The sequence below is a fragment of the Aspergillus udagawae genome (genome assembly GCF_001078395.1).
Source record: "Aspergillus udagawae IFM 46973 DNA, scaffold_3, whole genome shotgun sequence".
Classification (NCBI taxonomy): Eukaryota; Fungi; Ascomycota; class Eurotiomycetes; order Eurotiales; family Aspergillaceae; genus Aspergillus; species Aspergillus udagawae.
This window is the reverse complement of record NW_025091266.1, coordinates 2,007,805-2,033,249: the sequence shown is the minus strand read 5'-3', so window position 1 is coordinate 2,033,249 and position 25,445 is coordinate 2,007,805. Positions and strand designations below refer to the sequence as shown.

The 25,445-nt window shown below is 49.6% G+C and overlaps 8 protein-coding genes across 8 annotated transcripts; 6 read left to right on the top strand and 2 right to left on the bottom strand.

Moving 5' to 3' along the window:
• Positions 1 to 375: 375 nt before the first annotated feature.
• On the bottom strand, positions 376 to 1,185 carry Aud_004562 (uncharacterized protein; the record flags this gene model as incomplete). The annotated part of the gene is made up of 1 exon (XM_043289502.1): positions 376 to 1,185. The coding sequence occupies one exon, from the start codon at positions 1,183 to 1,185 to the stop codon at positions 376 to 378; it is 810 nt and encodes a 269-aa protein (XP_043145437.1).
• Positions 1,186 to 3,118: 1,933 nt separating this feature from the next.
• On the top strand, positions 3,119 to 4,140 carry Aud_004561 (uncharacterized protein; the record flags this gene model as incomplete). Its single annotated transcript, XM_043289501.1, has 3 exons — positions 3,119 to 3,149; positions 3,205 to 3,643; positions 3,705 to 4,140. 3 exons carry the CDS (start codon positions 3,119 to 3,121, stop codon positions 4,138 to 4,140), a joined length of 906 nt encoding a protein of 301 aa, XP_043145436.1.
• Positions 4,141 to 5,100: 960 nt separating this feature from the next.
• Aud_004560 (uncharacterized protein) lies at positions 5,101 to 6,282 on the top strand (the record flags this gene model as incomplete). Its single annotated transcript, XM_043289500.1, has 3 exons — positions 5,101 to 5,370; positions 5,421 to 5,542; positions 5,601 to 6,282. The coding sequence occupies 3 exons, from the start codon at positions 5,101 to 5,103 to the stop codon at positions 6,280 to 6,282; spliced, it is 1,074 nt and encodes a 357-aa protein (XP_043145435.1).
• Positions 6,283 to 9,973: 3,691 nt separating this feature from the next.
• On the top strand, positions 9,974 to 10,537 carry Aud_004559 (uncharacterized protein; the record flags this gene model as incomplete). Its single annotated transcript, XM_043289499.1, has 1 exon — positions 9,974 to 10,537. One exon carries the CDS (start codon positions 9,974 to 9,976, stop codon positions 10,535 to 10,537), a length of 564 nt encoding a protein of 187 aa, XP_043145434.1.
• Positions 10,538 to 11,731: 1,194 nt separating this feature from the next.
• Aud_004558 (uncharacterized protein) lies at positions 11,732 to 13,747 on the top strand (the record flags this gene model as incomplete). Its single annotated transcript, XM_043289498.1, has 7 exons — positions 11,732 to 11,735; positions 11,857 to 12,283; positions 12,330 to 12,688; positions 12,973 to 13,109; positions 13,161 to 13,209; positions 13,276 to 13,550; positions 13,607 to 13,747. The coding sequence occupies 7 exons, from the start codon at positions 11,732 to 11,734 to the stop codon at positions 13,745 to 13,747; spliced, it is 1,392 nt and encodes a 463-aa protein (XP_043145433.1).
• An 842-nt stretch (positions 13,748 to 14,589) lies between these two features.
• On the top strand, positions 14,590 to 15,677 carry Aud_004557 (uncharacterized protein; the record flags this gene model as incomplete). Its single annotated transcript, XM_043289497.1, has 3 exons — positions 14,590 to 14,665; positions 14,717 to 14,995; positions 15,055 to 15,677. The coding sequence occupies 3 exons, from the start codon at positions 14,590 to 14,592 to the stop codon at positions 15,675 to 15,677; spliced, it is 978 nt and encodes a 325-aa protein (XP_043145432.1).
• A 3,348-nt stretch (positions 15,678 to 19,025) lies between these two features.
• Positions 19,026 to 19,499, top strand: Aud_004556 (GFA family protein; the record flags this gene model as incomplete). The annotated part of the gene is made up of 2 exons (XM_043289496.1): positions 19,026 to 19,091; positions 19,155 to 19,499. The coding sequence occupies 2 exons, from the start codon at positions 19,026 to 19,028 to the stop codon at positions 19,497 to 19,499; spliced, it is 411 nt and encodes a 136-aa protein (XP_043145431.1).
• Positions 19,500 to 20,298: 799 nt separating this feature from the next.
• Aud_004555 (putative MFS sugar transporter) lies at positions 20,299 to 22,530 on the bottom strand (the record flags this gene model as incomplete). Its single annotated transcript, XM_043289495.1, has 7 exons — positions 20,299 to 21,038; positions 21,110 to 21,514; positions 21,565 to 21,824; positions 21,874 to 22,012; positions 22,068 to 22,348; positions 22,403 to 22,459; positions 22,520 to 22,530. 7 exons carry the CDS (start codon positions 22,528 to 22,530, stop codon positions 20,299 to 20,301), a joined length of 1,893 nt encoding a protein of 630 aa, XP_043145430.1.
• Positions 22,531 to 25,445: the final 2,915 nt, after the last annotated feature.

Genomic DNA, 25,445 nt, shown 5'->3' with positions numbered 1-25,445 from the left:
TGTCATCTCAGTCGTGGCCTCCTCCTCCTATCCTGTTGTCTGTCATAATATCATATACGCAACAATAAAACATCCGATAGATACATTCCATCCACGCAGTAGAACCATGTCCAGAGGATCTTCGGGGGTTTAGCCATCCCAGTTGAGTGGATCCATCCCATGGCTTCAATTTTTGTCACTGGTTTCTTAGCCGTTGGAGCCCTCGGAACCCACCCTACTCGGAGGCACATGGGCGCCACCCAGAAAACATTTCTCACGCCAAAAAAGCACAAGGCCCAGTACAGAGATGAAATGGGACACTCGCCGGGACTATAAATACTTTAACATATACAGAGTTCTTGGTTGGCCAGCCCTGTTCGTAGCGAGACGCAGAAGTCAATCTTCAATCCCCTTCATATAATACTCCTCCATCTCCCTTTCATCCATCCCCAACGACTCCATCTCAACGTCAAACGGCCAAGATCCATTCCAGATGGGTCTCTCCCCCGTTTTCTGCCTTTTCGGTGGCAGGAACTGATCCAATCCGCCACTGTTGAAGGCGCGTCCATACATCATCCAAAGATAACCCAATTCCACCTTGAACCAGCCATCGTAGTCAGGACTCAGCGCAGGTCGCCGCTCAACAGCCTTGACATACGGGCCCTCACCAAACTCATTCTTAATGTCGCCATCCACAACCCTGAGAACCTCGTCGTCGATCCAGAGACAGACATCGGTTGAAACAGGGGCCGGCCCTAGTTCAGTCAAGGGGTCGTCCAATATCACTCCCCGTTCTCTGGCGAGCTGCTGCGTATGCTGCATGCACCACTCATCAAATTTCTCTCGAACCTGAGGGGCGGAGAGACCGCGGTACTGAGCTGGATCCTCTAGTAGGCTGAGTCTGAACCTATTCTTAAGGTTATCCACCGGGGCAGGGTCTGGCGGGAGGAGTCCCAAAGAGGAGAACCCCTCATTTTGGATGCGGATGCGGTCTTGATGGGAGAGCTTCATCCATGACTGGGGATATCGGAGTTCATACTCGATGGCGGAGTAGACGGTATCTTTAATCTTTTGCAAAGTGCGCTGCCATGCTAGTTCAAGGGCGGGGTCGTAGCTGGTGCGAATGACTAGGTAGCCCCAGGTGGTGGCTCGGGAATCAAGGTAGTTGCAGCGGAACTTGACAGAAGGGCGGTTCCAATCATCCATGCTGACCAGCGTACGGAGTATTGATTTTGATAGAATGAATCTGATGATTGTAGATGCTTTCTCTTATTTTTGTCATTACCCTCATCTAGGGGTGGTAAATTTGATGGTTGATGAAATGTGCTAAATGAGACTTTAGTGAGGTTTTGGACCCAGTAAGGTAACTTTAAACCTCATTAAGGTCTTAACTTTACCCTATATACCCTGAGAATTTGCTGAACTGCACCCCTGTTTGTGCCCCTTTAAATCAGTGAAAAGTGCCAAGCCTTCCTAGATACCTCATACGGTCCCTTACTCTAGGCAGCTACGGTTCGGTGATTCCTCTCCTAATTGGCCGGGTCAAGATGGCCCGACGAGTCGGTGCAGTGGGCATTTAGCAAAGTTTGAGCTGGGCAAAGGAGACCACAAAAATCCCCAACACCGGTGCCAAAGGTAGCTCCTGCGGATAGCTAATATTACCGTTTTATCTGCTTCACATTCCCACAGGTCCGTCGCGGGTACTAACCGTTTGAGATCACTGGTCTCAGTACGTAGCTGGTTAATCAGGGGGTACAGCAAGACGAGATTCGCTGGTGGTCACTCAACTATTAACCGGCCGGCGTCTGGCATTCCTGGGCGTTCAAATGGGCCAAAATCTTCCAACACATGGGAGATCTTTCGTATGTCTCGATATGCCTCAAAAGATGGTCTTGATGCAGTGCTAACCTCCAGCAAAGCCCCATATATGCCAAACCCCTCTAGGTTCGGAGTGGACGAGTATCCACCACCGGGGGGGCCTAACATCACACAAATGTATATGATCCATTGCCATGGCTCTCGATATCCCACCTCTGGCAGCGCAGTGGCCACTCTGCTGGACCGTGTCTCTGAGCTCTTGCAGAGCGGAACCAAGTTTGTGGGAGATCTAGCGCTCCAAAACAGCTGGACATACGAAATGGGTAAAGAGGGGCTTTCGGTTTATCGTTTGAAAACTGAAAACAGCGTGGCCTGGCCACGGTGGGTAAGCCCAACTGACTCAAAGAGGTGAGAGAGAGTTTCGCTATGCCTCTTGTATTTGGATCAGTTCTATTCAGGTAACCCTGATGGATGCCTTGTCGCACCTGATGTCCCGCCCGCACTGTAGGGCAGATTCAATATCAACATTCACCATTTCAGTAAATGCCAACGATGACGGAATAGAGCTGCATAGGCTATAGTCTGATTCTTCTCAAAGGAGATAACCTCAGGTCTCTACTGATCCTATATAATCAGCACCTAGTTTTGGAACATAAGTCGGTGACGTACTTAGAGAGCTATCACGTTGCGAAGGACGGCTTCCCACTCTGTCTTACGAAACGCGTACTTCAGAAACCTTGCATGCACGACATCAAAGGCGCCGTAGGTCGTGTCCCTGAAGCGTAACCTGTGCGGGAAGATCATTAGGTGGTGGGAAGAGTGCTCATGAAACATCGAAGCATAAAAGAGAGGATGAAAATTCAAGATTATTTTTTGTCTAGTTGTAGTACTTGCTGGATTGTCCGTCTGAAGGTACGGAGGGGTGTAAGCTATGACGCAATGATCTCACTTCCTTGACTACGTCTTCCAAAGCCCCTGGCGAAGCAAAAAGCCACAGTAGGATGAGGGCGCAGGACGTTGTACCTACTGATCAACTGTTCCGTGTCCGAGCGCGCAAGCATTGAGAAACGAGCTACTGAAATACAGACCCCAACAGCAGCGGGCGAATCGTAGGTGATTCACTGCGGACTAGCGCCCGCGAGCTCATTTAGATAGCCTACCTCATCATTCGGCGCAAACAAAAAAAGATATGCTTATGTCTTTGATTTGAAATCCGGGCCCTCTTAATAACGGGTCTTTTCCATTTCCTATATATGTGCAGCATGCCGCTTACATTTCATATCCCTCCAGAAGGAAATCCCGTCATTCACAATCTGAAATCATGGGCTTTGACTCTAATTACGTGTGGTTTGGTATGTATAATGACTGCTCCATACCAAATATTGGGATTCTAACCTGACGCATCAGTGACCGGATGTTCTTCTGGTCTTGGAAAATCCATTTCAAAGGCCGTGTATGACGCTGGTTTTCGGATCGTGGCAACCGCCCGCTCGACTACATCCCTCTCGTACCTGCCCGATGGCCCCAGGGTGCTCAAGCTCTGCCTGGACGTGACGTCCGCCACATCGATTGAGGCAGCCCTCGATGCTGCAGTAAGCCACTTTGGACAGATTAACGTGGTGATCAACAATGCAGGATACGGGCTCAGAGGGGACACCGAGGCCGTCCCGGAAGAGGAGGCCCGAAACCAGATGGAAACTAACTTCTGGGGCCCGGTCTGGATTACTCGCGGAGCCGTGCGGATCTTCCGTGAAGTCAATGGACAGGGCCAAGGGGGAACAGTCGTGCAGATTTCTTCTCTGGGGGGATGGATGGGGTTTCCGGGGAATGCGTTCTACCATGCTAGGTACATAGCCTCCCTGCTCTGTCATACTGTCTCACGGGAATTGACTAACCACCCAGGCTAGCAAATTTGCCCTAGAGGGATTCACTGAATCTGTGGCTAAGGAGATGGATCCATCGTGGAACATCAAGTTTCTTCTCGTGCTGCCGGGTGGCGTGCGCACGAACTTCGCTTCGACCAGTGTCAAGGCGACGCCACGGCATCCCGCCTATGACCACCCCGGCAGTCCCCTCACCCAACTGCTGGAATACGTGGCCAATCCGGCGTCTCAGGATACCTGGAGCGATCCCGACATCTGCGCACGGCTCCTCGTCAACACCGTGGTCGGCCAGCAAGAACGACCGCTCCCTGTGCGTTTGCTTATGGGTGCAGAGACCATTCCCTTGATACGCGGTGACATCGAACGGACACTCAAGGAGATGGATGACTGGAAAGCGCAGACAGAGAGCTGTTCGCCAAAGGGGGGCGCTCGCCTTGTTATCTCCGCGGGGAAAAATTGACCAGGTGGCTGATAGATTAGCGTCTTGGCTACTCGATAGTTGGTTAGTGAATTTAGCTTCAATCCCACGTCAGCTCTCGCCGACTTTTTAGGGGAAGCAGCTGAAGAACCTATTTCCCTCGCTATTTCCATCGCTATTTCATCATTCTTCTGTTCATCGTGAACCCAACCTCAAGGTTTTTTGACCCTCTTATGATTGGGATGAGGGATATTGAACCTACGGGCGTTGTGGGAGTAGTGGCAGTTACCGCGGATAACGCGTGCGTGTCATGCGCTCAGAAGAAACGCAGATGTGATCGAGCTATCCCTGTCTGCTCTACGTGTCGACGGTAAGGGATACCCGTAGGCCGGAAACTTGTTTGGTTTTAACTCGATACCTAGTCTTCGGCGAGAATGTTCCTACGCCGGGCCCCAGTTCGTCCTAGCACAGGGTGCTTCTGTGTTTCCCTTGGAAGCTCACCGTAGACTTCAGGACGAGATATTTCACCTCTCTCTTCAGCGAATGAAACAGATAGATGCGACCCGAGACAGATTACCACCGGTAGCAGATGAGCAACAGGCCAATCGAGCTTGTCTGGCGTGCAAGGCCGGAAAGAGACGATGTGACAGGCGATTGCCCAGCTGCACACGATGTACCCGGTACGGCTATCCTAATGCTCTGTCTGCCCTAGTAACGGCTGCTGACGTTGATAGACGTCAAACTGAGTGCACGTATTGGAATGGTTCAGTCACTACCATCGCTCACAGTCCTTCTACGTCCTACTTTGTAGATTCGCTAGGTCTACAACGAGTAGATGCGAAGGTGTCATTTCCCGTTCCTACGCAGAAACACATGCCTATACTACTGCATTCTTGTAGGTGGATGATCTCCCAGACATAGCTAAGACCGGCTTTTGCAAGTATATATGTCCTGACCATAGGCTCGAAACGGCTTCATCCAATAGTCATTGAGACGTTCGGAATGGCACCGCTCGAGGTCGAGAATGGCAGTCTTGCCTTCATCCTGCGCACTGGTTGGGTTTCCCAAGCCCTGGCCGACCCTTGCTTCTTCCATGCCACGTTGTTCGCGGCATCTGCTCACCTGGATGCTTTCCAGCGCAAAAGCGATAATCCTATCACAATATACCACTATACTATGGCACTGCGGCTCCTTCGCGAGAAGCTAGCTTCTCCTGGTGGTGCGCTGGACGAGGGGACGATTGCATGCATTCCTCCGCTAGTCTTCTTCTCGGTGAGCCACTTTTGCACTGTGTCTTAGAAATCAATCCCTAACCAATATAGTCGATGAGGAGTGACAAGGACTCATCCCGGATTCATAGGGAAGGCCTGATGAAGTTGCTCAGAGTCAAAGGAGGACTTCATAAGATGGGCTTTGGTGGTTTCTTTACAGCCTTAATACCCGTGTAAGTGCCCCTATCGATTCAGCCGCCCAACGGCCAACGGAGCCTCTGACCCCAGCAGATGTGTCCTGACAGAGGCGGTTATATTCGACTCTGAGTTTGACATTCCGGGTCTGGATATTCCACCAACACCATTGGCGCCGCCGACAAATCTAGTCACGGCCGCTCTCAAGCGGGCTGCGCATCAGACCGGATACTATAACCTTTCCCCCGAAGCGATCACCATCTTCCAGGACATCAGCCTCATCTGCAGATATTTGGATGGATATTACGTGGCTTCAACAGGAGAGGAGAGCTTGTATAATTCCACCAAGATCAAGTGGCGTAATCAGCTACAACAAAAGATCAGCCAACGCCATGATGCACCAGAAAATGACCATCCATCTACCTCCAACGGAATCGATCAATCCTGCCAGGCCGCAGCTTTAATATTCTGGTATCTACTCGATGATTATTTCTCGGTCAACGCCAGTACTCTGCAAAACCTCGTTCAAACCTTGAAGGATTCCTTGGTCAAAACGTCTATGGATACCTGGATCAGGTGCTCCCCAGAGGCACACACATGGATCTGCCTGGTTGGAGTGGTGGCCAGTAGCCCCTGCAGTGATGATCGGGCGTGGTTTAGTCTGCGCCATGGTCAGCCCGTTGTATGTATTCGCAGTGAAGGGGCATCTCTCTATCTGGACTGCTGGAGAACGTATGACTGGCTAAATCGTCGGCGGAAATTGAGGCTTAAGCATTAGAATACCCATCCTTATCGTTTCGTCAAGCTTATGGCGTTCCAAATTCTTATCCGCGTGCGGACTGTACCTTAGTAGGCAAGGAGTGATGACACCAGGTTTTGCTACCAGGGGCGTGGCAGTATGTGGCACTTTGGCGTGTCAGTATATTTGGCTTTTGCGTCATTTCGACCTGGCCTTGCTTCCTGGTGTTCATACCAACCTCGGAAGTTGGTAAACATGGGCGACGACTACCGATTGGTCAGTCCCTAGGTGCGTCAGTGCTTAGTTCTGCAGACCCTACCGAAGCATCCGATGTTCTGCAAATTGATTGTAACTGACTCCTGCGGCGTAAGACTAAGCCGCCACTAGCGGGATGTCAGTTACTTGCATGTGGCAATGCGGGCGCTAGTCCGCAATGTAGGCCAAATAGGAAATAGGTCAAGGCTCAATCCAAATAGGAAATTGGTCAAGGTTGAATCCAAATAGGAAATAGGTCAAGGCTCAATCCAAACGATACCACAACTTCGTCTGAAGAAAGCTGATGCAAGGCAACTACGAATGTGCTTACCAGAAAGCGGAGAAGCCGACGGTCGAGACCTCTTTGCACGAATCAACGAAGCGAAGTTAGTACGTTGCCCTTGCAGCTTTGTTGTCTAGGAAAAAAAGTCAGTCGCTAGGGATAGAGCAGCATGGCCGACGCTGACTGCATATTCCATTGGTATCCCCACCGACTCGGGTCATGAGGCTTAGACTATCCTATTTTTTGGTACTGCACTACCTATCAAATCACGACAGGCCATAGTGTCTGTACCACAATCGATGGAGATATGGCATTACTGGCAGTACAGTGCTCCAGGGTTCCATTCCCAGCTGAAAGGTCTCTACATAGGCTAGACTATGGAGAAGTAGCTACTTCATCGGCTATTCTTCCTGCACATGGACGTGACGCCATTGACAAAACTCAATTGGGCTACGGGGGTATCTTCTCTATACAGCTAGCCCGCGGAATGAGACAATATTGCAAGTCATTCCAGTCAGAGGTTGCTATGTCCATGTGGCGATATAACCCTGTCAAACGCATCACTCCAATCATCACATAGACTACCAGTCTCTCATGTAAACAAAACTCAAATACACTTGAACGACCATAGCCACCCAATGTTCGAATTAAACCACGTATTGTCGATATTGTCATTCCACGCAGACCCTTCGCAGTTGCTGCCAGAATAGAAAGTGCAGTAACTCGGCACATGGAGGACCCGAAAAGAAGCCATGCCGCGAGGGAAGTTGGAGCACTGGCCAATTTCCCACAGGATGCCCTGAACGTATTCGTAGGTCTCGCAACTGTCTGCGTGGTAGCAGGGTTTCACATAAACGTGGGTGGTTGCGGATGCGGTTGTGGCCAGAGCAGAACATAGGGACAATAGGAAGATGGGCCTCATCTTGTGCCTACATTGTGTGTCAGTGCTTCGGCTCTTCGCGATTGGGACTCCCTTACTAGTCTAGACCGTGTACGGCTGAAAATATCTGGAATGGTAAAGGTTTTTTCGAGGTAGTTTGTACTTGAACCGGCCCCAAAGCGTCATTCAAGTCGCCTATTTATAGTTCCATCTGTCTTTGTTATCTGGTAGGATTCCCACGTACCCACGCACATGATTGCTCAGCTGAACGCTCGAGAATTTATGGTCGAACTCGTAAATCCGAGCTGACTTCATGTCTTGGAAACTAATCGCCGCTGCCACCTCCAGCTGACGCTGCGTTGAAGCCACTGGGATGGATTCTCGGGGTGGCCGACGTCAACTGTCTACAGCCTATTAAAATCCTACATTACTGCAGCTCGCGTAAAGTTCTACGCATGTCTTAGAACGAGGGATTGCTCTACCCGGTTCAACGAGGCTCAGCAGAACTATGCACCTATCCGTCTCCATTTCTCTCAACGTGTGGGTCTCGCTGCGGTGAGACAACATACCTAGTGTACATATGGCCAAGGCAGGATCGGAGTTCGAGATTCACGTCCGATTCGTGTTGTTTGATTATTCCTGGTGTATGTCTTCAGCCGCCATGCTGCGGTGGCTGCGGGTTATAAAAAGTAAATCAGGCGATTGGCATATACAGGGTCGTGGATACGTTGTATCAGGGCTACAGGTTGTCAATCGTGGGCTCAGAAGATCACTTCGGTTATACTGTCTCCACTGGCCAGCGAAAGGTAGTATTTCCAGGTAGCATCCATGAGCGGGCGCTAGGCCGGAATGTATATGCTTATTTGCAGCTGCATGATTGCAAAAGTCGGCGCTGCCTGCATCTCTTGTAACATCAAGCCAGAGCAGACATGACAGTAGCGCGGTATGGAACGCGAGTAACTAAGCACACCGACTTTCGATATATTTGAGACTTATATACCACCTTGCCACTTCCATCACAATATCTCACTTCCTAACTCTTCAGCCATCTAAGTCTTACTAGCCTCTTCACTGTGATAAACGGAACACTATGGTCAACCTCACCTCACTCTCACTCCTCCTGGCACCTGCCATCCTTGCACCTGCCATCCTCGCGGCGCCAACATCCCCAGCGAGCCCTCTCGAGAAACGGTCCACTTGTGGCGTCATTGCCGGTGTTACCTACTACAAGGGTGGAAACTGTGAAACAGGCTCAGCAATAACTACCATTAACTGGAAAAACTCGTGGAGTTCATACAACTACCAACGAACCGACGCGCGCAGCTTCGCCATCACGAGCGGCGATTACTGGGATATCAACTGTGCACTGTACGACGGGTACAATGGACAGGGCAATTACCTTGGTGGACTGGAATGGAATACGGGCTATCGGATTTGCAAGCCCCTTGGGGCTGCTGGGGCTAATGTGAAGTCTATTGTTTGTTGGGGAAATAACTGCTAGTTTGTGGGATTCTGCGCGTGTTTTTGGCAAGAGGCTTGAGCGGATTACAAACCAGAAGGAAGAGGCACACGGTGCAAAAATGGTGTATCAAGCACTTATTCAGTCATTTTCTGTATATCCCAGCTTGGAGAATACATCCACTGTCTATCTGGCGAGAACATGCGTGGCTCCATTTCTTAGACTTGGTCGGGACATTCCTTCTCACTGGCAGCGGATACACTTGATCTGCTGCAGTTTGGTTTGGTTATCCGTTTGTCAGAAGGCGAGCGTCCTAATCGTACGCCGGCACTTGGTGCCGTTGTTGACACTGTACTCGAGTCGAAAGAGCCCAGGCTTTCAAATCAAAGCACAAACCCGGTAGGTCGTAACGTTCCGCCCATAATCTCCTGCCATGCGTAAATCGCTTGGTCTCAGTTCAGCTGGGAAAGTGGCTGGACAAGCTGATGTCGACGGCCACGATCCTTTCAGACTCATGTAACCTCTCTGTTACTAGGACTAGAGACGAATCACGACCCCGCCTGGTTGGATTCAATCACTGCATTTACTAGTTTAGCGTCTCGGGGTCTAGCGGAGTAGTCCCCTCCAATTAATTTCGATGCGGCTAAGCCTTAAATGATAGCCTTCGAGCATACCATCCTCGACTACGACTTAACGATCCTGGTCAAAATAATCAGGATCGAGTCAGCGGCATATCTGCGTCCATGGGCGTAATTGCTCAAGTATAATTTCTTATAATGTCCGCATAGTCGCATCTCAGAGAGGTTACTGCTAAATATCATCTCTGCCCACCATCGACCCAGTACGATTCAAAATGCTCCTCCATCTTGGAACAATTTTCTTCTCTCTCCTCCTCACCGTGCTCCCAGCCATAGCTCATGCTGGTTCCAACGACGCCTCGCTCGATGAAGGCGGCGTGTTCATACCAAACGTCATCGAGCCAGTCTACAACTCCAATATCCTCTCAAAACGACAGAACAACAACTACTTCAATTGCACCGCTCAATGCACATTAACTGACGGCGTCTACGGCGGCGCCAGTGATGTCTGCATCGACATTGAACACGGTGCAACAGACGACCCCAACAGGCGAGGTGCTTCCTTAACTATGATACGAAGCACGGTCACTGCAGGGAGGAATATCAATATCAATCTAGTGGACCGAAACCAAAACGGGCTGGTTGTGCTGTGGTTAGAGGACGTCACGTTAACAGCTAACGGAACGGTCAACCTAAACCTCGGAGACAATGGTTGCCTGGCGGATGATTGCGAGGTGATCGTTTATATGAGAAATGTGACTGTGAGGTCTGGAGCAACTGGGCAAACTACTACTGTTGGTGATGCTATTTACTCTTCTCGCTTGGATAAGGGAAAGTAGGGAAGTTGAGGGAGATCTTGTTGAATGCAAGAGGAATTCCAAATGATCCGTTCTTCTATCTCTGATACGTAGTTAGCTCGCTGAAACCACCACTATCTCGATCTTTATCAAGCAGTGTTACGGAGGAAAAAACGCATCTGAACGGCTAGCATCAAATTGTAGCTATCTCACAGACCGTCGAAGGCCAAGTGTAGATCGGATATGGTGTTAAAGTGTCAAATAATTAGCCCTGATTCCGCTGTAGAGAATGATTAGCACTAGCCTCATTCAAGTCCTCGCTCATCCGATGACCGTAATATATCTTTTTTCGGCGTTCACTAGTCGTCTTAATGAGCCGAGGACTCCAATACAGTGTCAGACGGATCGAAATTCGACCTCACCTTACGCCGCAGGTGCGGGCTATTCCGCTAGCCCATACACGCCACATGCAGTGTACCCCAGCTGACGGCATAAGTTCTGCAATGGGCTGGGTCGGGGCGAGAAGTGTACATTGAGGTAAGCAGCCATAGGTTGAATTGGAAAGGCAATTCCCGGAACGCTGACCGTGGAGTGCACTGGGACCTGTGAATCCTTCCGGTGGGAGCGTTACATTCTGAGATAAACGCTCTCAATACTCAAGAAGGGTTCGTCCAATGTCGGCTGTTACTTCCAGATTGAGGTTCAGGAATGGCAGGCTTTGCCGATACCTAACACATATAACCTTGTGCCTTCCCTCCTCTTCTAATACAGGATTCATCCTGCCGTCGAATATGGCATTCTCGATCCGAGCGGTTGGGCTTGTGGCCCTTTCTACTTTCTATACCGTCAACGCCTATGGCCTTCCTAGTTTATCTATATCAATTGATGGGAACTTCACCGATTTTTCGACCCTCAAAATTCCTCGTACAGACCGACTTATTACCCGTGCAGTATCTAGTGATCCAAACTGCCCAGATGGCTGGCTCTGTGACACCCCTACGCCCTGCAGCCTTGATTGCAAGTCGGTCAACGGCATCTGCCTGTCCTTTGAAGGCGTCAATGTCTGTGTCCAGAAGCCGGAGAAAGCCCTTTTTTGTCGCCTCAACCCCAAGACTGGCGTGTTAGGGGGCTGCGCAATCTCCGGGACGGATGAAATTAATTGCTGGTACATGGACTTGGCTGTAAAAACGATTCCATCGAACTTGTCCGGCTAACAGAATATTATAGTCATGGTCAATGCGTTCTTCCAGATACGCAATGTTGCACATTCCCAGGTGTGAAATGCCCCGAATCGTATCCCACACTATGCGCAGCGTGTAGGCAGGGGAGCACTTGTGGCACAAACAGTTGTATCACTGCAGCATCTCCTACCTTGTCATCTACGACATCTGGCGTGTCTGCCTCTTCCACTCGTACAACTACAGGCTTGTCCACTGCCTCAAGCACCACGTCAGCATCTACGACATCTGGCATGTCTGCCTCTTCCACTCGTACGACTACAGGCTTGTCCACTACCTCAAGCACCACGTCGGCATCTTCTACAACTGCTACTGCCACCACCGCTTCCTCCTCCGCGACGTCTTCTGTTACATCTTCCTCACCGATCCCGACTATCGTGCCCCAGGTTGACAGTTTCTCATTTATCGGCTGTTTCGTGGACGCCTGGGATGCGCGGAACCTCGTCGCCGGCTCTAGTGAGGATTCGAATCCAAATGGTATGACAGTAGAGAAGTGCATAGCGCTGGCCCAGAGTGGTAGTTGGCGATATGCCGGTGTTGAGTTCGGGAGGTTAGTTGCCCCTCCAAATGGCAGCACTCTTATTGACAAGCTCCAGTCAATGCTTTGTGGGAAATACATTGCATGGCGGTGTTCAATTCCCGGACAGTGATTGCAGCATGGTGTGTGCTGGGAGCCCTAGCGAGACTTGCGGTGAAGCTGGTCGTATTCAGGTATATCAAGATTCGACCTGGAGTAGTCCCACTCTTCAGGAACTAGCAGATGCAGTGCGGCAGTATAATAGTACCGTGGAAGAAGTGCGCGCCGCGATTGCCGACTACAAGAACGTTATGGATGATTTGGAGCATTACCTTTCGTCAGTTTCCAATGTCAAAAGACTGAACTCACAGATAGAGGAATTCGAGATGAGGGTTCGGAAGGTCGATGGCAACTTGCAACAGGGACAGGGAAATTTACGTATGTTATCGACGCCTCCTGCTCCTACGTGGAAGTGCTGACCCATTATTAGAGGCAGTCAGGACTAAAACCGATGCGGCACTCACGAAAGGAAGGCAGCTCGACACCATCAACCAGGATAATCCAAGTGTGAGAGACATCCCAGCATCGTGAATACCTGATTGACAAATGCCCGTTAGACTGACTTATAGAAGGTTCCGGATAACATTTATGAACAATGGAGTGGCACAGGTAATCTTCTTTTTGTTGGCAAGAAGATCAGTCTCACTAATCATTTCTCTCAGGGCAACTGCTGCAACAGGTTAGCGAAGTTAGGGATCTCTTAAAACATAATGTCGTCGAGCTCGAAGAAGCAAAAGCAGCAAACAACCCTAAGCCACCGATTGAAGCGGTTGCCAATGCCAAGAAAGCAGACGTTGTGGTATGGTATCCGTAGCCCGTTGCACCGAATAATCATTGACTCGTTATATAGCTTACTTCCATTGGAGCCATCGGGGGTCTAGCGGCATCAGGTGGCTTTTGTAAGTACCCTCCTTATATTTCCGCCCTTGATTATGTGGTCCAATTGCTCACGCATATCTTGCCAGTGTTCGCATTGGCAGTGATCATAAAGTTCTTTGACAGAGGCGGCAACACTGGCACATCACCTACGACCACTACAACTACGAGCCCGGCAAGTATATCTACATTGTCAACAGCAACCACAACATCAACGACGATGACCTGCACAGCCACAGCAGCGACGACTCCAGTCGGGATCATCACCAAGCAGGGAGTCAGCCTTGCTGAGTTCAACGAATTAGTAGTCAGCCTGCCGAAGGACCCTAACGCCATCCAGCTCACGGATTCAGGGCAACCTAACGTGAGTTTTACTCCACTACGTGGATATCCTGTACATGAGCTAATTGTTACGTGAAGTTTCTGTACCTAGGCTACATGGATGAATGCACCACGGAGAAGCTCGATAACAACCCATCGGTTGAGTTGTGGACTATAGCATCAGGCTCTCAACCTATCTTTGCTCTGAATCATGGCGGAATTCCGGCGTGCCAGTTGTAAGAGAGTCGCCTCAATCTTGCAGGGAGCGTCAGCCAGGAATCATTCGATCTGTATGAACAGGAATTGAAAAGGCCATCTAATCCCTGCCGACCTGCATCTGCTAGGATAGTAGATGGTTAAGTAGGTTTAGTATTTTAAGTCATATGTATGATTTAAAGAAGTTCACTCAATTTTTATGCATCGTCAGTGGAATACAGGGTCTGAAAGAAGCGAACAGAGTTGTATCTAAATATGTATTTGCATGATTTGTGGATCCCTTAGCAGTAGCAGCATGTGGATATGGAAGAGCAGGCCTGCTAGAGATAGGTTACACCGAACCAGCCCCGACCTCGTATCATGAAGTTCTCCGTCGTCGTGGCTGCCGAGTGCCGCCTCCTTGATTGCCTCCGTCGCCGCCGCCGTGGTGGAGCGTTACCCCGAAACCAACATTCTCGCGGCACGGGGATGCGGTGCTGCCGACTCCTGCCAAGGGTTTGGAACAGGAGCTGAACTGTGCAATGATCGGGCATGTCTGTTTCCTGTCCCGGGAGGGGCTGAATCGGAAGTCCACATGTTCCGGATGGTGGAGAACCTCAATTAAGGTTTACCTCCATTTACTAGATCCGGGGACGGCGTCCTTGAAATTGTCCGTCTTGGCTCCGCAGGGAGCATCTAGAACACCGTACCACTGGTGAACAGCAGCGGCAATCCTCCTTCCCAAAATACAGCAACTTCTGGTCAGTGGTGACATTCGGTAAAAACGGCGGTATTTAAAGAGGATGATCTCCCCCGGTTGTACCGGGTCTTGGTCTCTGTTTTGTGATCAAAGGCAATCGCATCTGAGAGTACCGCTTTCCAACAAGATGCCTTCCATTCAAACTATCCGCCAAGCAAATTCCAAGATAAAGGAACTAGGTCCAGGGTTAGTGGGCATCTTTGGTAAGTCTCTTTCCCGCTACCATGCCTCTCTCACAGACTGATGAATGCTAGCCGGCGGAACCAGCGGGGTGGGCGAGAGCACTTGCAGGGAATTTGTACGAAATACGAGGCAGCCGACAGTGTATATAATTGGTCAAAGCCAGAAAAAGGCGTCCAATTTAATGGCTGGGCTGGGAGCAATCAACTCAGAGGCCAGAATTACGTTTCTGCAGAGTGACCTCACCCTTCTTACCAATGTTGATTCAGTCTGTCGTGAGATTCTCGCGAAGGAGAATGTGGTGAGTCTCCTTTTTCTCAGCGCAGGTTTCTTGAGCATGAATGGCCGAGTTGGTATGACTAATCGATGTATCCAAGTGAATACCACCATTTGCTGACAACTTACTTCAAAGAGACACCGGAAGGCCTGGACCGCATGTTCAGTATCCAATACTACTCCCGTATGCGGTTCATCGTGAACCTACTGCCGCTTTTATCTCGAGCATCAACTGCCGGCCAGCCAGCACGAGTCGTGTCGGTTCTGGGCGCCGGTAAAGAAGGAAACATCTTGACAGATGACCTGATGCTCAAGGTCAACTATAGTCTCAAGAATTGCGTCACACACACTATCACAATGACCACGCTAGCCTTGGAGCAACTTGCGCTCGCCAACCCTGAGGTGGATTTTATTCACACCTCGCCTGGTGTGGTCCGGACAAACATCACTCGTGGGTTAGGACCGGTCATAAGCCTTTTCAGCCGTGTTGTTCTTTTCCTTGCTTCGCCTTTGACAGTTCCTGTGAGGGAAAGTGGCGAAAGGCATCTATACCTGGCCCTTGGAATGCTCTGCAGTAAAGAATGCACACAGAAAAGCCACTCAAAGGTGAACCCTGGAAATTCGTATCGGTTTGACTGGAAATGCGAGGCATGTGGGCAGAATAGTGCTGTAGAAGCGTATCAACAGGAAGGTGTTGGGGTCGATGTCTGGCAGCACACTGTCGGTGTTTTCAAGACTGCTTGCGGGGATGCACAGTAAAAGTGAGGTTGTAAGGTTCAGTAAGTCACTCAAATATAATCACCGCGTTGTTCTAATGTAAGATGCCAGGCTCCTAAATTATTCAATGACACTGGACGGGAGTCACCGATCGTATGCCACCAACCAACTAAATCAGAGGTCGTTGCTCCGTGCTCATCCGATGTCCGAGTCTCGAGTAGGTCAAAGTTCCGCTACACTCGACGGCATCATCCGATTTTTAAAACCGCGGGAATTTGATTGGGTCCAATTCCGATACTTATACTCCAACGCTGTTTTTGCTTGGGGGCGATGGTTGTCTCTACAGCGGGTGGACTATCCGATTCAGGATGGGGAGAGTGAGCTGTTCTACTAATTGAATATCACATTATTGTAAGGTCAGTTACGCGAGAGTGCAAAAATAATGGGTCAAAGATAAGACACGAGCCAATCAATGCTAAAATAGCAGCAAACATAGCAAATTGTTACACCTGATGATAATAAAATTATGGTATTTAATAATGGTAATTTGAAAGGATTTACACCTTGTATTCCTAATGGTGGTCATTGTGCTCCTAATTCTATACTAGGTGAGATTGCTGGCGAGGGAGTAACAGGAATGAAACTATTGAGGCAGGGGCACTGCATTCGCGGATATATCAGCAATTGCCATACTCGAGCTAGTCGGAATTGTTCCCCCGCCCAGCTGAGAATAACGAATTATCCCAGGATCCAAATTCTGAAAATGCGGTAGTGTTCTCAAAATTACATTAAGCATCCCCTTGAGGGCAATATAGGCGTGAAAATCGCACGGATCAGTTTGACGCCTTTGGAAGAAATCTCTAACTCGCTTCACCATTTCAAAGTCCGACGTAGCCAAGTCCCGGTTCTGGAGGAGGTTAATGCAAAGGAGGTCGATCCCCCAAGTCACATGATGAAGTAGGTAACTAGGCACGAATGCATTAACTTTGGAAATGTAAAAATGGGCAAGAAGGGTGTCATCTCACTTGGCAAAGGGATGGCCATTGTCGTGGTAATCCAATAGGGTGACCATGGCGCGGGCAGCAGTAACACAATATCTGATGTCCTGTGAAAGGTCTCTGTGGCATCCATTTGTTGCTGCAAATCCCAAGGATGAAGAGTGGATGGCAACAATGAGCTGGAAATATGTGTAATGCAAAGCTGTGATGCAGATCAGTTGGTTATAATCAACACAAAACAGAGGTCTATGTGGCCTGATCGATTCTGGAAGACTCTCTCTCCAGCTGTGCAGAAGCGTGTCTAGTTTACCAATCTTGGTACGTAGTTGCGTCTGAGTTAAGCCGATGGGCTGGGATGAATATAATTCAGAATGGACCAGATCCTGGATCTTCGCCAGCTGTACTTGTTCCCGAAAGTAATTGACTCGAACGCCTCCCGGCAGGAAGTAGACACTGTAGCCGTCCACAGGGGTCTCCTCGGGTAATTCAATATAGCTGTCTGAGATCACGGGCGGCGAATGCAGTCGCATTGACAAATCACGATCAAAGATATACGCTTTTAAGAACAAACGCTTTTGAAAAAGGGATTCAAGGCTTGTGCATTGACGCTGCCTTGCCTGGACGTGGTATTCGAGCCGAAGCATACAACGGACAGCTAAACCCAGCAAGTTGGCAGCTGGCTGATTTTCCCCGATAAACATACAGAAGAGGACCTGTGCATTGTGAGTGAAATTATTGAGGACCTTTGAGGTATATAAGGTTACCATTGCCATAAGTGAGCTTACTTCCAAAGGGGTCCCTTTGCCCATCATGAGCCTCGGAACATGTACCAAAGCGCCATTGAAGTACCTCTTATACTCGGCGATATTCCCGGAGCATGATTGATTCCGAACGCAGTGAGCTAGAATAATATTACAAGCCATGGACCAGCCTGGCTGATGATTGACGCCGGACTCGAAATGATGCTTCATAGCCTCCCTCACATCTTGCTCGTCGAAAAGGCGTATCTCTCGATTGAGTTCCATTAGAAAATCTGTTTTCTAACTATCAGTTATATGTGTTCTTAAGGAGTCCCGAGGGTCGGTAATACCGTCTATATACCGAGATACAATGGAGGGCGGTGGCAGGGAATGTCTTTCGTCAGAGTAAAAGGTGGTGTCTCTCTTCGCCTCTAATGCACCCACTTCTTCCACGATTGCTCTGAAGACACTGTCTCCTACAAATTTTCGCAATGTCTCGACGTTCTCAGCCGAGAATATGGAAAAAGCACCTATATCAATTAGAATACGGGCGAAGAAAATGGATTCTCGATTAGAACTGGTTTTACCAGAAGAGAAAATCTCACCCCCCGGTGGCCAACGCAGCAAACCTAACTTGCCGCGTTCACTCTTACTCACATCCTCTTGCTGCCGGACTGGATAAATCACCCATTCGAAGCGATCCGTTCCGTAGGTCGTTGGTGGAATGGGCAATTCTGACGCCGCGGAAGATGTACCTGTATCGAGGATTGGACCACTTGACGGAGAGGTTCCAAGTGCGGTGGCAGACAAAGGTACTTGAGAGCTCAGATGCTGTAGCCGATCCTCCAGATGGGCGACGCGTAGACTCAGGTGGTCGTCATTTCTGAGAGTAATATTCAACAAGGTGTCATGCAGGAGGACTCCCGGCCTTGAAGGGACCGCTTACCTTTTCCTCGCGCGTGTCATGGGTTTCCTACCTTCTGGCCAGACGCATGATGAATTATACTTCAAACAATTTGAGCAAGCTGGGCTGCGAAAATCGCATTTTATCTGCAATCATCAGACCCATGAGCGACAAATACGAAGAGGGATGATGCTAACCTTGCGTCGTCGACAGAAAGTGCACGAGAGCCGTTTCTTTGTGAGCGTAGTCGGCGCTACATGATTGCTGTTGGATTGTCTAGAATTCATGATGATGTGTTCCAACATATTGCCTCGATCGGGATTGGAAGCTTGTGGTGATGAGTTTGGAATACCGAGAAGTCCGTCCGTCACTGCAAGCTTGACTTGAACAACGGCGGAATGACCGTCCGGGGTTGGGCGGAATTTTCGGACAATCGCAATTGTCCGTCTTGGCCACTTTAAGCTTTTCTGGAAGGTCTCAACGTCATGGCCATGTCCAAATCACTCTACTGGCAAAACCCTTGGTTGCTAGATATGTAGAACCAGGAAAAGGCAGCGCGGGAGATCTGATCCCGACCCCACTGACGGAGAACGGAATTCTGGACAGAGTCCATTGTTCCGCTCCAACAACACGAACTTTTGCTGGAATGATCGGTGATTCCCTTTGTATAAAGACCTGATGCACTCCCTCCCCTATGTCCTTTACTGGCATTTTCGTTTATTCTCACATTGCAGGGCACCATTCCAAGATGTATGTCGGCCATTGTTATTGCGGTGCCTCCCGTGTGGAGATCAATTGCGAGCCTGTGGCAGTGGTATGTCATTGTTTCCTCTTTTTCTTCTACCTGTAGCTTTTCTTCTCTAACACTGGAGGATAGGGCCTTTGCCATTGTCTCGATTGCCGAAAAGTCTCTGGCAGTACCAATGCTTTGAACTGGTTCATACCTTCGGAACAAATGACTGCCTCTGGTCCTTTGAAAACCTTTTCCAAAACGCTCGACCACGGCAATGACATTGTCAACACCTTTTGCAGTGACTGTGGCACGACTCTCTTTCGGGAAGGGCAGGCCATGCCTGGCACCCGATTCCTCAAGGCGGGCATTTTGGACGATCCCACCTGCCTCAACACTTTCAAGCCCCAGGGGGAGATTTTTGTCTCGCGACGTGTTAACTGGCTCAGTCCTGTACCGGGTGCTTCCCAGAAGCAGGAATTATTCGCTTGATCTTGCCTCACTCCCATGTTCCTAAGGAGCGCTCATGGTCTACCACTGCTCACTCCAACTTGGAATTTGGGCTTTCCCTCCAAGGGTTTTGAAACGTTCACCTTCTTTCCCGCCTGTGGAAGCCAAATCCCCCCAAGGAGGCCTCAAATTTGGGGTTTGTGAAAAGTTGAATCGCTACCGAGTGGATTGAGATATGTGACTTGGGGCCTAGTTAACGAGCGTTCTCACTACCCAGTCCTCGCGCTTCTTCCACACACCTTCTTTTCTGATTTACCAGTCTTAACTGCTAGTAATTGACCAGCGTATGACATCGTCTCATTCCTTGCGTACTTGCAGCATTTTGTATTCACTCTGTTAGTTTCTAGTATTCACGGGGGTGCCTACCCTTTAAACCTGCATTCTGCTTGTATTGATATAGGAATGGAGATCGTTCGAAGTCTGTGATGATACATGAAATACAGCTGGTTGAGCCAACGTATGCTATAAATCTTGTAAGCACGATTCAGCTCCAGGATGGAGTTCACAAGTCAGGTCCATGACATTGTGGCAGGATGCAGGATGCCGGATTGCGAGAACAATCATATGTTTGTTGTTTTCCCTTCTATGTACTGCTCCAAGAACTCCAAGTTTAAAGAAAGTGGGAATAGACGTTCCCCAAAAAATGTCACATTTCTAGCCTTTCTTTTATCTCGTTGTAGTACTGGTATTTAAAATTTATAGCGAATATAGATTGAGCACGCACCCAATTCGAGCGAGCTTCGCCTGGACTCTATGGACACTATCTCCTCAAGCCCCCTACTCAAACATTCTCTTGGTGCTGCGCAGCCGTCTTCGAATCCAAAGGGCGAGGCGGCGGGACTTCGTGCACAGTGCCCAACTGGTAAAGTTCGCGGCAAACGGCATCCTTGCGCATGAATACATATCGCCGAATAAACCAAGGCGTCACTTCAGTAAGCTTATGCCAGGCGAAGGCTCGGGTGGAGACGCCGAAGACATAATCTAGTTCCTCCAGAGACCGCTGCTTGGTCTCTGGAAGGAAGAAGAAGATTAAGAAAAATGCCACGGCATTCAGTCCAGCGTAGAATCCAAAGGCCCCCGTTGGTGTGAATGCCCGAAGCATATAAGGAAATGTGAGAGAGAGGACTGAAGCCCAGAAGTTGTTGGTCGCCACGGCCCAGGCCATGCCTACTTCACGATGGGACAGTGGGAACACTTCTGCCGAGTAGGTGAAGGGCACAGGGCCCTCGCCAGGCGAGTAAAATATGTTGAAGAGATAGATGAATAATGCAACCAAACCCAGATGGGCATTACTGTCTTTGGGAATCCAGAAACAGAACCCGGCGGCTAGTAGAGTCCAACACATGTTTGGAAAGGTAGCAAGCAAGAGCCAGCGGCGACCGAACTTATCGATTGTCCAGACAGCAGGCCAGGCGAAGAGAAAGTTGACCAGGCCAAAGCCCCAGGAGGCAAGGAGGGCCTGGATATTGTTGGCGCCGGCCTCCTGGAACACCGTTGAGGAGTAGAACGCGATGATGTTGACTGTAGCACATGTCTGTAAGCATAGTTGAAGGTTTACGGGGCAAAAGCGCCAGGAGGGATTTTGAACTCACTTCCACACATTTGTTGGGCAATCATAGCAATACCGGAAGCCTGGACAGCACGACGAAGCCGGGGCATGGTGAAGAGCTCGTAGAAACGGACAAGCATATTGCCAGAATGAGTGTATCCTGATTCGACCGCAACCACATGCTCCATCTTGATTTGCGCGTGGATGTAGTAGAGGTCTCTTGCTGCCTGTAGTGGGCTGTTGCGGAGCCGGAGAAGGGACTTATACGCGTCTCGGGGTCGGTTCTTCATTAGGTACCAGCGTGGAGATTCAGGGCAAAACCAGGTACCAAGGAGAAGAGGAACAGCTGGGATGAAAGCGGACCCGAGCTGTAATCTCCATGCAATGCGGCCCGTATTCACCACGGCAAGGTTGGCACAAGTCCCAAGGAAGATACCAAACGCAGTCCCTATAGTCCGTTAGCCGACGAGTCAACAGAGCACAGAGGAATTTCCATACAAATCTGCCACGACATTACCAAGCCACCGCGAATGGACGTCGGCGCATTCTCTGCGGAGTAGACTGGAACAGTGACTTCCTTCAAGCCCATACCAATTCCAAGCAGCACACGGCAGGCAATGAGCTGGCCCCAAGTCTGACTCAGGCCACAGCCAATTGGGGCAAGCAAACTGAAAACCGCCGCCACAAGGATAGTATTTTTGCGGCCCAACCAATGGTTCAGTGGATCAGAAATCCATCCCGCGCTTTGGAGTTCAAAACTATTAGGATTGTAACGTGTTGAGATAGAAGACGCGCTGAAGAACTCACAAAAACGCGATTGAAATGTATGGCACGGCATTGATCAGTCCAACAATCCACTGGTTACGGGTACATTCGGCTTCGGTTGCACAGCCGTCTTGCGGGAGGCCAAACTGGGTGGCGAAGGTGAGATTCGCACCATTGGAACCTAGGTTAACGAGTCAGGACCGATAGCAGTCTACTGGTTAGAGAATATCCCGTACCCGTTTGATCCCACCCTTGGATGGCTGCGGCAATGGAGTTTAGGACAATGGTGTAGTAGAGTGCCCAAGGGTGTCTCCAGCGGTGAGTGACTTCCTCACGCAGGAACTGGCGATCTGTCTCATCTAGCTCGGCCATGTTCTCGAAATCCCCTGGGTTCTGGGCCACCAAGGCGCCCTTCTGGAGAAGCGGAAGGATGTCATCGAGGCTGTACTCCTGGGCATACCGGTCAACATCGCGGAGGAGGTCGTCCTTGGAAAGGGCGGCCAGGGGGTTTTCAATCCTGCTGCTTGTGAGCTCGAGTTGCGTTGATACAAAACGGCATGCGGAAACTTACCCAGCTGCAACCACCTCTTGCACATTAACATCTTCCGCGCGGGCTTTCTTCTCGGTTCTGAAGATCATCCAGTTAGCTCCTCCTAAATCATGAAAATTCTGCAGGTACCGAACCTACATTGCGTCCATGTTGGCAGCGTGAAGAACGCCTGAACGGGTCGTGGCCTTTAATACGTAAACCCCGAAACCGACCTAAATGTGTCGTATGCGCTTGGGATGGAGCAAGGGCAGCGGAGAAGAGGAAGAGATAGAAGGGTGACAATTCATCGGAATGAACCGAAGAGAGGAGACTTTATATAGGCGCTCTAGGTACAAAGAATTGAACCCAAGGCAGGATGGCCTATAGCACACTGACTAGTGCCTGATGGCCTAGGGAGATTTACCCCATATGGAGAAGAAACTGGGCGAAGCGGGGTGGGGTGATTGTCTGCGAGAATTCATACTGTTGTGCTCCAAACTTACGATGGCGTCTGTTAGTGCTCACCCTGTCTCCTCTGCCATTTTCCAATAACCACGCAGCAGATGATCAGGGGCAGGGAGAAGGCTTCTCCGCGGGAGACGGCCGCAGTTGATTCGCTCTGGGAGACAAAAGCACACCATATCTGACCCTCCACGATTCCGTGGCTGGGAGTCTGTCAATCAAGCCTGGAGAAGATTTGCCGCCTCCATGGTTCTAGCCGTTTTACACTACAAAGGGACAAACTTCGTCTGGACGGTTAGGTTCACCGAATTGCCCGTCAAGCTCACCCATTTGGGGATAACGAGATCTCTCGGTATCCCTGGGTCGACGTCCTGGCCGGGGCGGATAACTTCCCCCACCAGAAGTCTCGCCCACGACACGGGTTCGATTATTATTTATTCCCACCGATACATTTCACACTACAAGCCACCATGCCACCACGCCGCCCCATAATCTCACAACTACCCTATTTCAATTTGTACTTCCGCGGAATATGGAGGAGTAGCAGCTCTCTCTAGGACCATACCAGCTTCAACGGGGATATACTGTGTAAAGCCGAGACGAGACCGAAGCCCGACCTGCCTGGTCTCTGGGCCGAGAAAAATATCAAGGGTCATTCGGCAGTTGATGATTGCAACCTTTCGGTGGAGATCGACAATGTGCCCCGAACAAACTCTAAAGCGCTCCCACGGGTTTGATTGGATCGTGGAGACCTTCCCCTTCTTGTTTGGACATACTCGGAGTGGAGTACGGATTGGACAGGCAATACTTTCCCGCCGCCGGACACTCACTTGAGGTCCACGTACCACGGTACATCAAAACTTCTCCGTATCTGCGGGGGGAAATGTGTGGAGGAAGAATTTGTGGCAGTGGTTTATTAAATGACAATGAGTTCAGATTTGCCGTCGGCCCACTCGGCTTTTCGTACCGTGATACCCTTCAGATGCAATTGGTTTCTAGAGCCGACTATCACCGACGTCTCTCAGTGTTGAGGCTATTACTCCGCGTCGATTATGAGACGTTTCCCCCATCCTCGACAAGGACCCCGCCAGGAACTGAGGCTAAAGGTGAGCCGACCAAAGAATGAAATGGGGCTCCTCCCGTATTTTCAATGGCCCCTAACTTGGTAGGAATTTGACTTCTCTCAAACTCCACGGAATGATTCGAAAATGACGGCGCCAGAGCTAGGGGATCCGATGCCAGTCGCAACTGCTTCAAACCCCAAAACACCGAGCAGGTTGTTGAAGTCCTGTCGATGGAGGTCATAATGCGTGTATTCCAGTCGCTGAGCAGTGGATGCAAGGAATTACGTTATGGGCGTAAAGTTTCGACCTAATATAGATTAGCTTAGCCCGCTTTCTGGAAGGGAGTTAAGCCATGATTCCCGAAATAGTTAGCTTTACGGAGTGATCACCTCCAGAAATGCTTAAGAGTTCCAGAGTCGATTAGACTCTACTGCGTTCTCGGCAGAATCGCATCAGATTGCTCATCCAAATTAAATTTTCGCACTCTTCTAGGCGACTGAAAGTCAGAGTGACTCGATGGCGGGTGCCAGAAATTGCGGAACCCATTTGACTCTTTGACTCTAGAGCAAATCGACTCAGGTGAGCGAAGTCAGTCCAGCGCTTATATATATATAATATATTTTCTGTGTGCTCCGATGCTCGGCCGTTGGAAAATTCGATGTGTCACAGCTTGGGATCAAACCAATAATTGATGCTGTCTGGGAGGTTCTATGTACCGAATTGAGAATTGCTGATCACTTCTCGAGTGCCACTATGCCAGCCAACCCTGAAGAACAGGAATTCACAACTGAGTTCTATCAGTATCTCAGCTCCAAGGCGGCATCGGCAAAAGTAATGCCATTCCGGTTCGGCAAATACCAGGTGGCCTGAAGTATCGGAGGACTGCCACTTTTCAGTCTGAACAAAAGTCAAACTGAAGGAAAGGACTATCTGAGAGCAGTGAGCGCTGAGAAGGTAGTTTACACCATCTCTTAGAAGATATTTCAATGCATTATCATCCCTCTCAGCTTTTGTATCTCATGGTTAATTGCAAAATAAATATCAAGCCATGGGTGGTGTGCAACTGCTCTCTGCAGTCATGAGATGATATCCACAATCACTTAAAAGGATTCCACTTAGTTCTCAGTGTTCAGAGAACATTAACTCGCCAATCCGCAACCTGCACTTATTTTTTCAAATTACCCCCCAATCATAGATAGTCCTTTGCCAAGTCGGTGAGAAAGAGACAAATGAGAAAATAGCATTACATTGTTTCCATGACATGAAAACTAAGCTCAAACACACATCTGCCATCTAGCAAGTCACGGAACGCAGTACATGCATATAGATAACCAGCTCATCAACCAGCGCCTCTCTACACAGTTGGTATTCTTTAAGACTCCCCACCGGACTTTGACATTACTTAAGTAGTGAAAGAAGGACACAGACCCGGTATGTGCAGACACTTCGGGCTGAGACATGACTCACAGTGACATATTCTCAGCAGCAACTTCCACCTGCTGGAAATCGAAGTATCCATCCATATTACTCAGCTGCGGGGTGGCACCTAGACTACGCGA